Source organism: Sardina pilchardus, chromosome 9 (genome assembly GCF_963854185.1).
Source record: "Sardina pilchardus chromosome 9, fSarPil1.1, whole genome shotgun sequence".
In the NCBI taxonomy this organism is placed as follows: Eukaryota; Metazoa; Chordata; class Actinopteri; order Clupeiformes; family Clupeidae; genus Sardina; species Sardina pilchardus.
This window is the reverse complement of record NC_085002.1, coordinates 12,133,159-12,149,382: the sequence shown is the minus strand read 5'-3', so window position 1 is coordinate 12,149,382 and position 16,224 is coordinate 12,133,159. Positions and strand designations below refer to the sequence as shown.

At 47.2% G+C, this 16,224-nt stretch overlaps 1 protein-coding gene across 2 annotated transcripts in view; it reads right to left on the bottom strand.

The window, feature by feature from the left end:
- itpr1a (inositol 1,4,5-trisphosphate receptor, type 1a) overlaps positions 1-16,224 on the bottom strand; it is a 44,937-nt gene that overhangs the window by 5,363 nt on the left and 23,350 nt on the right. Inside the window, exons 30-53 of one of the 2 annotated variants that reach the window (XM_062545787.1) lie at positions 15,833-15,958; positions 15,202-15,402; positions 13,998-14,249; positions 13,621-13,746; positions 12,935-13,063; positions 12,232-12,352; positions 11,498-11,682; positions 10,860-11,008; positions 10,458-10,569; positions 10,076-10,111; positions 9,428-9,475; positions 8,571-8,700; positions 8,252-8,430; positions 7,473-7,656; positions 6,662-6,912; positions 4,648-4,848; positions 3,947-4,057; positions 3,732-3,827; positions 3,362-3,496; positions 2,682-2,777; positions 2,337-2,529; positions 1,869-1,991; positions 760-935; positions 315-479 (exon numbers count right to left, since the gene is read on the bottom strand). In XM_062545787.1, the coding sequence (XP_062401771.1) occupies positions 315-479; positions 760-935; positions 1,869-1,991; positions 2,337-2,529; positions 2,682-2,777; positions 3,362-3,496; positions 3,732-3,827; positions 3,947-4,057; positions 4,648-4,848; positions 6,662-6,912; positions 7,473-7,656; positions 8,252-8,430; positions 8,571-8,700; positions 9,428-9,475; positions 10,076-10,111; positions 10,458-10,569; positions 10,860-11,008; positions 11,498-11,682; positions 12,232-12,352; positions 12,935-13,063; positions 13,621-13,746; positions 13,998-14,249; positions 15,202-15,402; positions 15,833-15,958 (3,525 nt within the window). The remainder of the gene's footprint in view (positions 1-314; positions 480-759; positions 936-1,868; positions 1,992-2,336; positions 2,530-2,681; positions 2,778-3,361; positions 3,497-3,731; positions 3,828-3,946; positions 4,058-4,647; positions 4,849-6,661; positions 6,913-7,472; positions 7,657-8,251; positions 8,431-8,570; positions 8,701-9,427; positions 9,476-10,075; positions 10,112-10,457; positions 10,570-10,859; positions 11,009-11,497; positions 11,683-12,231; positions 12,353-12,934; positions 13,064-13,620; positions 13,747-13,997; positions 14,250-15,201; positions 15,403-15,832; positions 15,959-16,224) is intronic. The other variant, XM_062545788.1, reaches the window with a different exon arrangement.

Sequence of the window (16,224 nt, the reverse complement as noted above, 5' to 3'; positions counted from 1 at the left end):
ACGGTAGTTGAGATTGAAAAGAAGAGACCATGATTATAACCCAACAGACTTTTTGTCAAATTCAGAGACCTCCAATGTCTATTCCGCATGTGCAAAACAACTGTTCATTCACAATCCTGACACTGTAAACAAACAGAGTGGCACTTAGACTGAGCTACAGACGATATCAGACAATCGACATGTTGTTGATGTACTGTAATACTTCTTATTCCCAGTGCACAAGTGCTGCTACCATGGCGCCCCCTGGAGGACAAACGCTAGTACAACGCTGCAGCAGTGTGGTGGTTCTGTGGGGAGTGCTGGTGCAGCAGTACCAGTAAGCTGTAGAAGAAGCAGTGTCCACACAGGCCCAGCGAGCAGATGATCAGGTACAGCAGGTGGTACAGGAACTCCACGTCCAGCACCATGGCCTTGTAGCCGCGTGTGAACGTGCCCCGGTTACCCACGAAACTCAGCAGAAAAATGATCTTGTTACACACCTGGAATCAGGTCACAAACAGGGAATACAGGAATACATAAATGAATGAATGAATGAATGAATGAATGAATGAATGAATGAATGAATGAATGAATGAATGAATGAATGAATGAATGAATGAATGAATGAATTCAGACAAATACAAATGCATATACGCTATCAGTTATCATTTTCAACCTCCCATCTGTATTTGTTTGTCTTGTCTGTGTGTGTGCGTGTGTGTGTGTGTGTGTGTGTGTGTGTTTGTGTGTGTGTGTGTGTGTGTGTCTGTGTCTGCTCACGTTGAAGGCTCCCAGCAGTGAGAGCGTGGGCTCCAGGCCGACGGAGAAGCTGAGCCTGAGGATGGTGAAGGCGATGAGGGCGCGCACGCCGTGGGGCTGTGGCACCACCAGCACCATGCTCCACGACGCCAGCACACACACCCACAGCAGCGCCGACAGGGACGGGTCCAGCGTGACTAACACACACACACACACGCACACACACACACACACACACACACACACACACACACAGAGACACACAAAGGAAAGAGACTTTACTGATTGTTTACAGTGAGTTCACAGTGACTCAGTGCCTGGATAATGCAACGCAGCTGGTTATCAGATTCACATGCATATCCCACGTGGCAGGATAGTTATCCAACTGACGGATCACATGCCCACATGGGGTCTTATGTGGAGGGAAGAGAGCGAAACAAACCAGCAAAAAGAGACATAAGAAAGAGGGGGATGAGATTCTTGTGGAGAGGGGAGAGAGAAATAAACCAATAAAGAGATTGAAGAAAAAGAGGGGGGGATGAGATTCTTGTGGAAAGGTAGCCTGGCTATCACCAGACCAAGCTCAGTCATTTTAGATTGAACATTAGTCTGGGGTGACTGCGCTGTATTTCTACTACACAAGATAGATAGATAGATACTTTATTGATCCCCAAGGGGAAATTCAAGATGCGTGATCAAGGCATAGTTCAAATGACTCTGGGATGAGTGGGGGATGAGCTTTTTGTGGAAAGGGGGAGAATGAAACAAACCAACCAAGATATTGAAGAAGAAGAGAGGGATGAGAGAGGGGAAACAGAGGGCTGATGGGCTGGAGGTCAGTGGGGAGAGAGACTGTCCAGCTGACCAAGCTGCTGACGTCACGTGAGTGACATATGAGATGGGTCAAGCACAGTGCAGAAACAGGACCCAGTGCTAAGGTACACAAGCCAGGGAGCCTAAAATTCTGTCTCCTCTGTGTGTGTGTGTGTGTGTGTGTGTGTGTGTGTGTGTGTGTGTGTGTGTGTGTGTGTGTGTGTGTGTGTGTGTGTGTGTGCATGTGTGTGTGTGTGTGTGCATGCGTGTGTGTGTGTGTGTGTGTGTGTGTGTGCCTGGGTTCCTCGTGTACTCACCTCCGCTCACGGCCTCCAGAGGGTAGAAGAAGGCCACGAGCACGTTAATGAGCACGGCCAGGTTGAAGGAGATGTTACTCCAGAACGACATGTTCCTGGAACACCAGTACAGCACTGGCTTGGCTGTAATCCACAACAACCACACGTGCACACGTGCACACACACGCACACACACACACGGACACACACACACACAGATAAATATAGCAGTTCAGTGGTTGATTCAAATAGAATATTAGATTGTTTATATTTGAATAGATTCAAATTCATTTGGTTGGCTCATTTTTTCAAGTTTATAATGGATAATAATCTGCAGGAAAATTTTGGTTAGAAAAGGGCTGTATGTGTGTGTGTCACCTTTAGTTTTTTGGAGTGTTCTCCATTCAATTTGATCCTGCCTAATATGCACCACCAACTTCAGCACAGCCACATAAAAGACAGAGTGATCTCTGGACACACAAGGAGTACCTCGGAGTTTCTTCTGCCACCTCATCTCGCTGTAGAGGTCGTCGGCGCTCAGGAAGAAGTCGTTGATCTTGCTGCCCTGCTCGTCCCGCTCCGTGCTGTAGTAGACGCGCAGCTTGGACTCGGGCGTCAGGAACGAGCAGATGTTGGGCACCGGGAACACTATCTGCTCCATCGTGCGGTCCTGACGCACTATCTACACACACACACACACACACACACACACACACACATACAGGTATGAAAAACAGGAGTTTGAGAGAACAGTGTGTGTGTGTGTGTGTGTGTGTGTGTGTGTGTGTGTGTGTGTGTGTGTGTGTGTGTGTGTTGCTAGAGGTCCCCATGCACCTCTATCTGGGAGGTGTGCTCAGTGTAGTACTCCAGCGCCTGGTCGTCTCCTCCAGGCTTCAGCAGGATCTGCAGCTCCTTGTTGTGTCGGGACAGCTGAAGAGAAGAGAGAGGGAGAGTTACCATCTGGGAATTAGGCTTCTTCACCTACAGTCTGTCTACAGATGCCCTGATTATAGACAAACTATCTGTTGAGACTATTAGATTACAAGTTAGGGTGAAGGTTAAGGTTAGGGATAGGCTATTATGCACAGAAGGCTGTTCGGGTATCTCATTTGTTTCAATGTGGAGTCATGTGTGTTTGAACCTGCCTCTATTGTTAATATACTTAGAGTCTACACGGACCCGCTTGGTTGTTGCACATTGTTAATTAGCACGTTACGATGTAAAAGGATTTATGCGTACGTGTTAAGATTGTCATTATTACTACATGTAAGGAGCAAAATATAACAGAAGATGCAGCTACAACACAAAATTGGTACTTGAACAGCCGTCCGTGCTTATAGCCCATTGAGTTTAGTAACGCTGCTGTTCAGTGGACAATTACAACTCTGTAGGATCCTGTAGGTCAAGCCTCTGTAGTGTGACTTAAGTGTTACCAGTGTAACACTTTGAGTGTCTCGAAAAGCACTAGGTGAATGTGTGTGTGTGCATGAGCATGTGTGTGCATAAATTCACACCTGATGGGCAAGAATGTAGATGTTGTGTCCAACGTTCCGTGGCGATGCAGCGTAATCGTCTCCGTTGTCCTCCTGCTCCTCGGGATCCTCGAACTCTGTCTCCCCCTGCTGGTAAGCTTTCTTCATAACTTCCACCTGAAAAAAAGTGTTCGGTCAGTCGAGCATTGCTTTGTATGGCTGTGTGAGGGCAACAGAGGGGCTTACGGATGACTGAGTTATTGCATAAACTCTAGCTATTGTTGGATTCGCACTGTGGAAAAAAGCTGTTTATGAGTCTGCATACTATGTCTCCAAACACACATTTCAGGGTGTGTGTGTGTGTGTGTGTGTGTGTGTGTGTGTGTGTCTGCATTCAATCAAGATGACTTACAAGTTCTTTCGGGCGCATGTTGTAAAGAATCCTCTCCGCATTTTCACTGTCATGGCGACTTTCCATTATGGCCAGCAACAACTTTGAGGCATTGTTCTAAAAAACAAAAGTGGTAAGGAAGTCTAACATAAGAATGGAAGCAAAGATCCAATCCACAAGCCTTTTGCCAAGTGCTGTATGTACAGGTCAGAGATCAGTGGCCACTCTGTGCTTACCTTCAGTTCCAATACCAGGTCCATTCTTTTCCTGCCCAGAGGGTTGATGTCATTCAAGATCAGAGAGGTGATGATGTCAATGCCGTTGGACTCATGGGTGGCTATACAATTCTGAGAGTACACATACACATAATTTCACGGTCAGCGCGCTAACGTGAAAATATATTGCTGTTGATAATGTTGTGTTTTCAGGCATATGTCATGTTATGTAAAGACAGAGCAAGTCTGGATGCATATTTGTAGAGTAGTTGCTTGAAGTTGCTGTGTTGGTGTACAGTGTCTAAAAATACAGGTGTACTGTTTAAGACCATGGCACATAGCTGCACTGACACTTTCGATCCCTTTTCTCAGTAAATAAACAATGGATTTAATTGAGCAGCACAGACAAAAATAGAACTGAACTGCAATCTGCAGGGCGTCGGCAAAAGGGTTTGGTGGAGGTGGACAGGGTTGTATTGGACACGATGGAATCTAATATAGTTGAACGCCAAAAGTGGAGGCCATAAGTGTCTGAACAACTACTGTCCGTATCGCTGGCATTGTTATACATGGATGTCATCAGGTCCCTTTCCACAGGTGTATTAATCGAGCACTGTGCAGTTTGCATTCATAATCTAGGTGTTTGATTGTATACACCTGTGGAAAGGGACCAGATGAAACCTATGAGGAGACGATGCCGTGTTGGCCTCGGACATGCCCACCTGGTTGTCGTGGCAGGGCCCCTGGCAGTACTCGGTGAGGCTCTCGACGGTCTGGTTGATGAGCGCCACGTTCTTCTCATTGATGTAGAGGCCCAGCAGACCCAGGCCTCCCGTGGTGCTGCCGCAGATGCAGTCCAGGAACTGCAGCGTCTCGCACACCAGGTTGTAGTTGTTCTTGTTGTTCTGGCAGCGCAGGAAGTTCTGGGGGAAGAGCAGTACTGTGCGTCAGGAAGTAAGTCAGCTATAATAATAATAATAATTATAATAATAATACATTTTATTTATAATGCACTTTACATCAGTGATCTCAAAGTGCAACAGGTTAAAAACAAAAATAAGATGATGAGCAATTTAATTAAAAAGGAAAAAGAGGGAGAAAAAGAAAAAGGTTTCATTGAAATCCGTATTTCTCCCATCTCAAGGCAAACTGAGGGAATGATGCACGAACATTCAAAAACATGACTGGTTTTCTAAAGATACAAAGCTTAATGCTAATCGGTGAAGTGTCCCTTTAAGAACATCTAAAAGGGACCAAAAGCTGTGCTAAAAAGAAATGTCTTTAGGCCTTTTTTAAAACACTCAATGGATTGTGGTGCCCTCAAGGTGTCAGGTGTCAGCTTACAGTAATTTGTATGGCACATATAAGAAGACCAAAGTGTTTCACAAAGCAAAGACAAGAAAAGAAAAGAAAAAGAAAGAAAGGCAAATAAAAATGAAATGGAGAGCCATATCCATCATGTAAATATAATGCATTTGGTTTGGTCCGCCAACAACTTAGGCCTTTAATTTTTTGACTAAACCTCCCACCTTTGCCTGTCAGAATACCTGATCATGTACAATATCCAGTATCAAGTGTATCAGGGATACTTCCTGGTGACATGAGTACAGAGTTTCTGTTAGCCGATGGAACGTGTACGTACAACATTTTTAACTGCCTGAACTGATCCCTTTCCTCAATGAACAAGCCTCCTTCCTTACACATACACACACACACACACACACACACACACACACAATTAAACAACAACATATGCTTGCTTGAAGACGGAACCAGGAATTCAAGTTTAACTGGCAGATTAGCAAAAGACACGCTCACACACACACACACACACACACACACACACACACACACACACACACACACTCACCTGTGCACACTAACATTAACTTTAACTAGAATAGTAAAAGAAAGTGTCTATTTACACAGACTCTGAAACATGACAGATGGAAGATAAAAAATGACCCTTAACACCACACAAAACACACAGGAACACCCACACTAGGCACATGACACCAAAGGGGGCTTATCTTAAAGTGTCCTTTTTATCTACTGAGTTTTTATGTTTAAAATAAGTGAATACATGTTCCTGTTTGCACACAGCTTCTCTGTCCAAAAAAATATTGGCTGAATAAAAAAAACAACTAAATATAAGGTTGGGGGGGGGGGGGATTAGACTTTGTTGATGTTGAGCAAGGGGCTTGCGCAAGGAGAAGGATTAGAGTGAGGGTGTGGACGTGTGCAATGCTCACTCCCACCACCTTCGCTCTGCCAGAGAAGTTTCCGGTGGCACGAGAGGCTCGTGACGACCTGTGACTGGCTCGAGCTTCAGGGGCCTGCAAGCGGTCGTGCCTGCCTATGCTTGTGTGCTGCAGATCTGTGCTCAGAGTTAGCTCTCCTCGCCATCCTACTTCCCAAGCATTACCCACATGACAGGGGGGCAGTGTGGTTAGTGGTAACACCTCCTCTGAGGACCACTGCAGCTCCAAGATCCCCCACATAAACATGCGCGCGCGCGCACACACACACACACACACACACACACACACACACACACACACACACACACACACACACACACACACACACACACACACACACACACACACACATACACACACACACACACACACACACACACACACACTAAACATGCAAACACACACAATAAAAATGCAGACACACACACACACACACACACACACACATATCCGTACTCCCCACATCCACACACACCTGCAGGTCGCGGTTGTGGTTCTCGCACAGCAGCTGCAGGAAGCGCAGGATGGGCTGCATGATGAGGATGACGAAGCTCATCTCGCCGTTGTCGGCCGCCTTGTCGCCGGCACTCTGCTGGCCCTCGGCCGGCCCGCACACCTCCTCGGGCTCGGCCTCGCGCCGGTACGAGCTGTACGCCTTCTTGGTGATGGCCGAGGCCTCCACCAGCTGGTCGCGAGCCTCGTCCGTCACCACCACGCCGTCCTTCACTGTCCACGCAGGAGACACGTAACGGAGGTCATCAGCAGGGCGGACATGACCACCACCACATGAACACCAGCCCTCAACCAGAGGTGCACTCAAATTCGCAAACATAGCTGAATGTTTGCGAACAGTTTTCCGCTAGGCTTGAATGTTCGGTGAACGTTTGCAAACAATCGTAACCAGTCTGAGGGGATAGTTCTCCGTGAACATAGTGGAACTGGACGTGAGTTTGATCAAGGCAACAATGTAATTACCGTTTGAATGGCATGTTAACACCAAATCATTCAAATGTAACTGTGACTCAGTCAATATGAAGATAATGGTGTACTGTAATATTCCTAATTATGTTCTGAGCTATTTAATGCCATATAATAATGCCTAATTACAGATTAGTCCTAAACGTTACACAATTACCCTACACCCTAACCAAAACTAGGGTCAAAATATGACATCAGCAATTAAACAGACATCAGTGTTGGTGCTCCATATCGGATTAGCATCATGATATTCTCTAGTGTGTTTAGTAAATAAACTCAATCAAAGGCATCCAAAGCCATGCCTTTACCTCTTCTCTTCTGAGGCGTCTCTTTGTCTGGGGCATGGTCGTCACGGCGCTTGTTGCCAAGGTCACTGGTGTTCACGCTGACTGTGGCTTTGATCTCCATCTGGGCTGCTTTCATGCGGTCGTTGAACACTCTGAAAAACTTCTCCGACTTCTTATCCTCCATCAGACGACAGTAGAAAGAGCCCTTAATGGCCAAAACGTTGTGTTATTTGTACGGACAGTGAAAAAAAGTTTGGACAAATACTGAGGAGAAGAAACCGCAGGTTACATAACCCATTTAGAGTAAAAGTAAATATAGCAGTTTCGAAACAATTATCATCTACCAATCACAGATACAAAGTACTTCAGGACACACTGAACTGGTATCACCAGCAAGCACTACACTTGGGTACTTAAAACTATGAATGACCACAACAAACTACAGAGGCAAGAAGGAAGATGGCAGATGGGACAAGAAATATAAGGCGTAATGACATTAAGTTCAAGCTATATCACTTTAGAAAGGTGTCTGAACGAATTCTAAGGAGCTGGAACACTTAAGCTGGTTTTAATAAGTGTGTTTTTTCTCTAAAACAGAGGACAGAGAGGGCAGAGAGAGAGAGAGAGAGAGAGAGAGAGAGAAGCATGAGCTCACAATAGAGCCTCGAGGCCAGAGCATAATCAAAATCACAAGATGCAATCAGCAGCGTAGCTTTTGTGCTGATTTACTTGGTGCCAGACTGACTTTGTTTCTTTTCTTTTTCTTTGGTAGAAATGTAACGTCCGCCATCGCGTCTGACCTGTATAGTGGTGTTCCCGCCCTCCAGCAGGGCGATGGCCAATAGGATGCTCTCGTGGAAGACGCGGTCACTGCTGGTGTTCATGATGAGGTCGATGACCAAGTCAGATGCCCCCTCACGGTCCAGGTGGCACTGAACTTCTGCCAGGGACATCTCTGCCCGACTCAGGCCGCCACCACCTATTCACATACGCGCGCACACACACACACACACACACACACACACACACACACACACACACACACACCCACAGTTACCTGACTTTATCTACAGTATAGACCTCAAGTGACCAACAAACAGGGAGAAAAGGACCTCTCACCTGATTGGCTCTTCACTGGTGCAACAGGTGTGAGGGCGGTGTTACTGAAGGTCGTCAGGCTCTCTCGTCTACCTCCCGTTCTGAAGTTGCCATAGTAACGGTTCACCAGAATCTGCCTCAGTGCCTCACCCTATACCAAGACCAGCGGGTGTAAATGTATACTGTACCGTACATACTGTACTGTGTCTCAGAGGTGACTGAGCTGCTTTCTACACATCACCATCAGTGATACTTGTATTAGCTTGGTTCACTGAGTCATTAAGTCCTACTGTACATATCGGGCCGTAGAAGTAGGAAAGAGCAGAACAGTAAATGGTACAGTACGGTAACAGGGCATTAGGAAGTCAGAAAGGAAGTCAAAGTTTTGCATGACTGTAACGAGAAGTCAGGGCAGGTGATGACAGTATAATACTTTATTTACTTGTGTGTGTGTGTGTGTGTGTGTGTGTGTGTGTGTGTGTGTATGTGTTTCTCAGTGTTGTTGACATCTAAAGATGAAAGTGGCAGCCTGAGTCAGCATTCATGTTAATGCTCTCACACATTGGCGCCGGCATGATTGCAGTGCACTTCTCTTTCAGAATTCGATATTTCGAAGATTCCACGTTTTCCAAATGCTGCATCTGCACGCCATTGTGGAACCCTTTCGCCCGGCACTGCGTGGATAACCAATCAGTTCTACTTTTGTCAGTGCCACACCAGTACAATTCACTGTCTATCAAATGTCACAATTTTGGTGCTGGTGTGCATGGGGCGAGTGACCGAAAGTGCCGCTTACGCTCATGTCGGCGCCTTTGTGCGGTGCACTTTGGGGGTTAATGGTTAATGGTTAGCAGTGAGAGAGTTCAGAGATGACCTACCCTCCGCTGGTCCTCGCGCTGTTTCTGAGGCTGGCTCAGATCCACTTCCTTGGCCAGTCAGCGAAACAGACAACAGAGGCCCACACACCCGGTACGGCAATGTCAGCACCATGCAAAACAGGAGTTCATGCTAAAGACGCTCAACATGTTAGCGCTAGGCTAATGTCTATGCCAGAGCTTGTGCTGGCTGGGGGGGAATGGGGGGGGGGGAGGGATAACATGCCTGGAGCAAAGGGAGACTCCACACTCGGTAGGAAATCATTGAATATCAAATCACCTCCTGCTAGAACACCGGGAGGCTTGATATTCAAATGTACTTAACAGCTACAGGTCATCTTCGGGTCTATGCAAAGCAATACAACCAAAGCAGCCGTAGCATAATGGCTGATTGAGTTGTATAGACATTGTAGGAAGAGATGCCCACGTTTATGAGACTAGCACACCACGCTAAAATGCTAACGCTAACATACATTTCAATGCAACACTGACACTCAAAACCCCTTAAACTCCATTAACCTGATGGTGTGAGAGGCGAGGGAAGAGGGGGATGGAGGGGATGGAGGGGGGGCTACCAGGATGAAGAAAGGATGAAGAATATAAGAAAGAAAAGACCAACAGCTAAACTGAGAGATAAAAAAAGAGGACAACCTTAGCCACGTCCATGTCATCATCATAGGCCATGAGCTGAAACAGAGTGGGGAGGTTAGTGCAGGCCGTGACTCACTCTCTCACACAGCACACACACACACACACACTCTCATTTCATCAAGAGACTGTGAAGTTTGTGGAGTTAGAGACGAGCGTGCGGTGTGCAGGCATGCAAGCCGATGAGATTTGTGGGTGCCTTGCGTTTTACAGATCAGCTTAGTGGATCATTTTATACGCCCGCTGCTGTGCAGGGCTACTGTTGACGCGGGGGGGAGATGTTGGAAGCTAGCCTGGTGAGATGTTTTTTCTCATTTGGAGTCCTTTGGCCGATCAATGATGTTGATGTCTGATGTCTGGCTTCCTCTCCCCCTCGTGTTCATACCTTCTCTCCGTAGCCGCGGTCTTTGGTCATCATCTCCCTGAGCGTCTGTAGCACCTTGATGCACAGACGCTCCTCGTTCTCCTCCAGCAGCTGCTTGGTGTGCTTAATCAACCTGAGAGAGAGAGCGAGAGAGAGAGAGAGAGAGAGAGAGAGAGAGAGAGAGAAAGAGAGAGAGAAAGAGACACACACACACACACACAGAAAAATAAACAGACACATAAGAAAAGAGACAGACAGAGACAGTTACTCATTACACATTAAAGCTGGCAGGGGAGCTTTACAAGCTCAGTCTGTTCATATACATTATATGGCCTCGAAACGATGCACACACTCACTAGCACACACACACACACACACACACACACACACACACACACACACACACACGCTGCCTTGTCTCACTTGCAGATGAAGCCTCCGCTCTCACACTTGCGGTGGGCCTCAGTGTGCTCTGGGAATAGAAGCTCAGGCCGATGCAGGACGTCCACCAACACCGACAGCTCGGCCTGCACCAGAGGCCTCAGGCGTTCCTCCAACGCGGACACTATGTCCTAGTCACACACACACACACACACACACACACACACAGAGAGAGAGGAATACACATAGTGAAACGAGTCAGGTGGTGTAAGATAGAGGCACCTGGAAGCTATTATGAGCTAAAATGAAGCAGCCGCGCTGTCTAAGAACATTAGTTTTAGCCTGCGGCTTTACTTTGGGAACTAAAAATATATACGTGGCGCTAAATATCCCCTAACTACTCAGTGAAAAATCAGCCACCACAGGTAGAGACATTTAAGGCGCTGAACATTCTGTTCTGCCGCTAACTATGTGAGGTACATTTTTAATCCCAGACATACAAGCACACACACACACACACACACACACACACACACACACACACACACACACACACACACACACAAACAAAAACACACAGACACACACACACATCAGTCTGTCATCCACAGTTGAGGAGCAACGAGCACAGGGTGACTACGAGGAAGCGACTGAGCATGTCGCCATGCAGCATTCCCCACCTGTAGCCTCTCGATGATGTTCCTGTAGTCCCGGGAGGTGGCGAGCACCGAGTCCTTCCGGGCGGCGTTCCGAGCCGACTGCCTCCAGCTCAGCGCCGTCTTCTGCACAATGTTGTTGGACTTCACAAACAGGTTGTTTACCTGGCAGTCCAGGTCCACAGGGATCGCGATCGCTCGGCTTTTGGCTTTAAGAAGGCGCAAGAACACATACCACAACACACACACAAACAAAAGCAAGGTCTATTAATAATTAAGTGTCCTACGCACCCATAATATATCCCTTTACTAGGCCAGGGGTCTATGCTAAGAATGTAAGAATGATTAATGACAAGCTAAGTACAGTAACTCTGAGTACACTCAGAGGGGTCAGAGCAATGCTACAGACAAACTTTTTCAGTGCTTCAAAGAACCATCAAGGCAACATTTCGCCTGATGTAATGGTTCAACACAGAGTTTTGACTCTCCATGGAACCAACCACAGATTTAAAGAACCATTTAAGCACCTTTATTTTTAGTGTCTGTGGGCAACTTCTTAATAGAAGAGCATATGAGTTTGTTTTGCAGGGAGAATGAAACCCAGGGGCTCATCCAGTAGTCGGCTTACCACTGAATTAATTTAACCATCTTAGCTACTAAACCACATTTTTAGCATACACATGTTGCCATTGCCCCCAGGGCCTCGGAGGAAATGTCAGTTTAGCTCTGACGTGCTTTGATCCGAGCGCAGCTCTCACCGACATCGCTGAGCACCTTGATGCAGTTCTCCACGTTGCCCTTCTGACCTGGGACCAGCCAGTTGCAGTGGTAGACTCGGAACACGCCCTGCAGGAGCTGCACGAACACCGGCTGCCGCGTCTGATGCGGGGCGAGAGGGGGAGGCACGGTTATTCAAACGACCTCAAAGGCATAGTGATGGCTGAGTTCGATAGGAGGATATGTGTAATTGTGTATTAAAGGGGGGGGGGGGGGGGGGGGGTGAATAGATGACTAAATAAAACAGGCTGATGAGTCGGACGCAGAGACAGAGGAGAGACATAGTTATTCAAAAGAACTCCACCACAGAGGTACAGTGATGGCTGAGTTAGATAGGAGGATGTGTATAGATAGAACATGTCTGGATGCTGGAGTGTGATGGAGGAACGGTGGGGATATTTGGTTATTCATGAAAGCAACCTGACCCTGAGTCTAATGGTGATGATGAACACCAAATGAAAAGCTTTTTTTTTTTACAGCAGACTATCTGATTCGTCGAGATCAAGACCGTGGTGTAGTGATGGTGGAGAGGTTAATGGACTGGTTGGATGGAATGATACTACAGAGGGATAGGAGAAAAGAGTGATAGATGGATGGATGGATGGATAGATGGATGGATGGATGGATGGATGGATGGATGGATGGATGGATGGATGGATAGATGGATGGATGAGTGGCGCTTGCCTGCAGGCTGGTGCTCTGGTCAGAGAAGGGCGAGCTGAAGAAGGTGGTGACGATGCTCATGATGGTCTCGGTCACGTAGCGCTCCAGCACCGTGTCGGCGTGCTTCCTGTCACTCGTGTTGTTACACACCTGAGAACACACACACACACACACACACACACACACACACACACACACACACACACACACACACACACACACACACACACACACACACACACACACACACACACACACACACACACACACACACACACACACACACACACACACACACACACACACACACAGAGACTTGTGTTGTTACACACCTACAGGAAGCAGGCAAAGGCCATGGAGTCGGTTCACACAGGTTACATTCATCATGCAAATGTGCCTGTGTGTGGGCATGTGTGGCTGTGTCCTGTACGTGAGCGACAGTGCTAAGCCAAAATTCCCTTAGGGTCACTGATCCAATAACTCCAAATGACTGAATTAAATGAACTAACTAAAATGTGTGTGTCTGTGTGTGTCTGTGTGTGTGTGTGTGTGTGTGTGTGTGTGTCTGTGTGTGTCTGTGTCGGTGCCTGCCTCAGTGTCTGTCTGTCTGTTGGTCTGTCTGTCTGTGTGTGTGTGTGTGTGTGTGTGTGTGTGTGTGTGTGTGTGTGTGTGTGTGTGCGTGAAGGCACACATGGTGGGGCTCTCACTCTGCAGATATCCACCAGGAAGTCATCGAAGAGCTTCCACATGTGGTTGCTGGTGTAGATCTCCTTCATCTCCACCTCAGTGTCCACGTAGCAGTGGTTCAGGAAGTTCACGTACGCCATCTTCATCTGCACCACAGACACATACAGTACCACACATATTAGCCATCTCTGCAAAGGCCATCGTGCAAATGTCACCCCTTCAACAAACCCCAACAAACAAACACAACACAACACACGCACGCACGCACGCACGCACGCACGCACGCACGCACGCACGCAGCCCCTGAAGGACAGTAACACTAAAACAAAACACAAAAACCAGAAACAACCTGAAGTGAACCCAAACCCAAACACTAATGTGTCAACGCAAGGCCTACCTCGGGGATGCAGTCCTCGTGAGTGACCACGCGCACGATGTCGTCCAGCGGCAGCAGGGAGTTGCACTTGATCTCGGTGTAGACGTTCTTGCCCTCGGTGCAGACGGCCAGCAGCTCCACCAGGTGGATGTGGTAGCGCAGCGCACTGTTGGGGTCCAAGCGCTCGCGCTCCAGACGCATCATCTGCACCAGCGTCTGGAAGGAGGCGCGGTCGTTGTAGAACACCAGCACGTCCTCGCCCGCGTTCACAAGCTGAGGAAATTATTACATGCACAGGTTATGGCAACAATGTATAGGCAAGGCAAAGTATAGGCCCCCAGACTCGCACTGACACACTCACACATGCACTTGTTAGAGCAACAACCGTGTGTAAGTGAGATATCAACAAGTTACACAAGATTTACACCTTGATATAACCTTTACAAAGCCAATTTGAGGGTAACAAAACACAGGAATTTAGCATAGCCATACAGCATAGCCGTAGCGAGTCGCTAATGAGAGAACCAGCCATGCAACTTCAAGAATAGTCGACCCAAAGGCATCTCGCGAGAATCGTGAAATATTATCTTGTCAGTAGATATACCGGAGAGAGCTTTTGCCTGCTGTTAATCCTTCGCCTCCATAACAAAAGCATTTTCATTGTGTACAGGGGGAACAAGCCACGAGAAGTAGACTATTTACAACAGCAGTATATCGCCACTCTAGGGGGAGCTCTATAGTCGGCAAAATACATTAAACTGCATATAGTGTACCTTTAGTATACTTTTAGGTTTACGTTACGTGTAAGCTTTTTAGTAGTGAATGTCATAGTATTTATGTGAAATCAAAATGCTAAATCTGTTCAAATATATAAATAGAATACAGCATATACTGCTATTACTTTGTATTCTTTGCTTTTGTTTATATTTATATTGAAATACCCTTGTGTATGAAATGCACAGTATGAATAAACTTCCCTTACCTATATGCTTGCTACTACAATGATATGTACAATCACATATTTAAACAACAATAACATATAAACAGAGAGTACATTCAGGCGACATATACTGTAGTAGAGCGCGAGACTCCCACCAACCCAGATGCTGAAGGCTTGTGTTACAGCAACAAATGTCTGTGTGTATACCAGCCATGGGATTTGGCTGTCATCCAGGGATTACATACTTTGGGCCAGCCGTTCCCATCAACATGCGGCTACATTCACCTCGGCCATGACGATGTCCTGGCACTTCTTGATGAACTTGTTCTCGGCTTTGACGATGGTCTGCAGGAACTTGAGGTACTGGACGTGCCGGCCGTGGGTCTCGATGCAGTGGACAAAGTGCTGCACGACGCGCTCGTTGATCTCGCTGCACAGCTGGAAGTTGTTCATGAAGATGTGCTGCATGGTCACTGCCTCCAGGATCTACCAGAGGGACAGGAGGGGGGGGGGGAGGGGGAAGTAGGGAGGAAGCTGATCCTTAGATTGAAGTGGTTTAACTGTTCCAGAAAACTAAACAAACAATGTGAGTGTGCTTGTGTGTCTGTGTGAGAGAAAGAGAGAGAGTGTATGTGGTTGGTTGTGTGCGTGTGTGCGTGCGTGCGTGCGTGCGTGCGTGCGTGCGTGCGTGCGTGCGTGCGTGCGTGCGTGCGTGCGTGCGTGTGTTTGTGTGTCTAAGTGAGAGAGAAAGAGAAAGAGACTGTGTGTGGTTGGTGGTTGGTTATGTGTGAGTACAGTATGTCTATCTGAGAGACAGAAAGAGAGAGAGAGATAGAGTTCATCCTTGAGATTGAGATTGCTAAGTAAAATGCAATACAAATAAAACGTATTATATTATTACAGTATGTTTGTTTACCCCTGGGTTGAGGAACAGGTTGATGTGCTTGTGCAAAAGTGCCTGGTTCTGTTGATTCCCAGCGCAAAAGTTCTGCAGGAACTGATGAGCCAGAGTCATGATCTCCTGCATGCGGACATCCTCGCCCTGAAACACAACACAGAGGGACTGAGGAACATGCTGACTCCTAAACGAGACAAGCTACACGTGGTGCTGCTGGCAGCTCTTCACTTTTAACGCCACAACCATCCTCCTTGTTCCTCCCATCCTCCCATCCTCCTAACAATTGCTGTAGAGTCTTCTTAGCTCTCTCTCTCTCTGTCTTTCTGTCTGTCTCTCTCTCTCTCTCTCTTTCTCTCTCTCTCTCTCTCTCTCTCTCTCACAAACGCACACACAAACGCGTGCACACACAC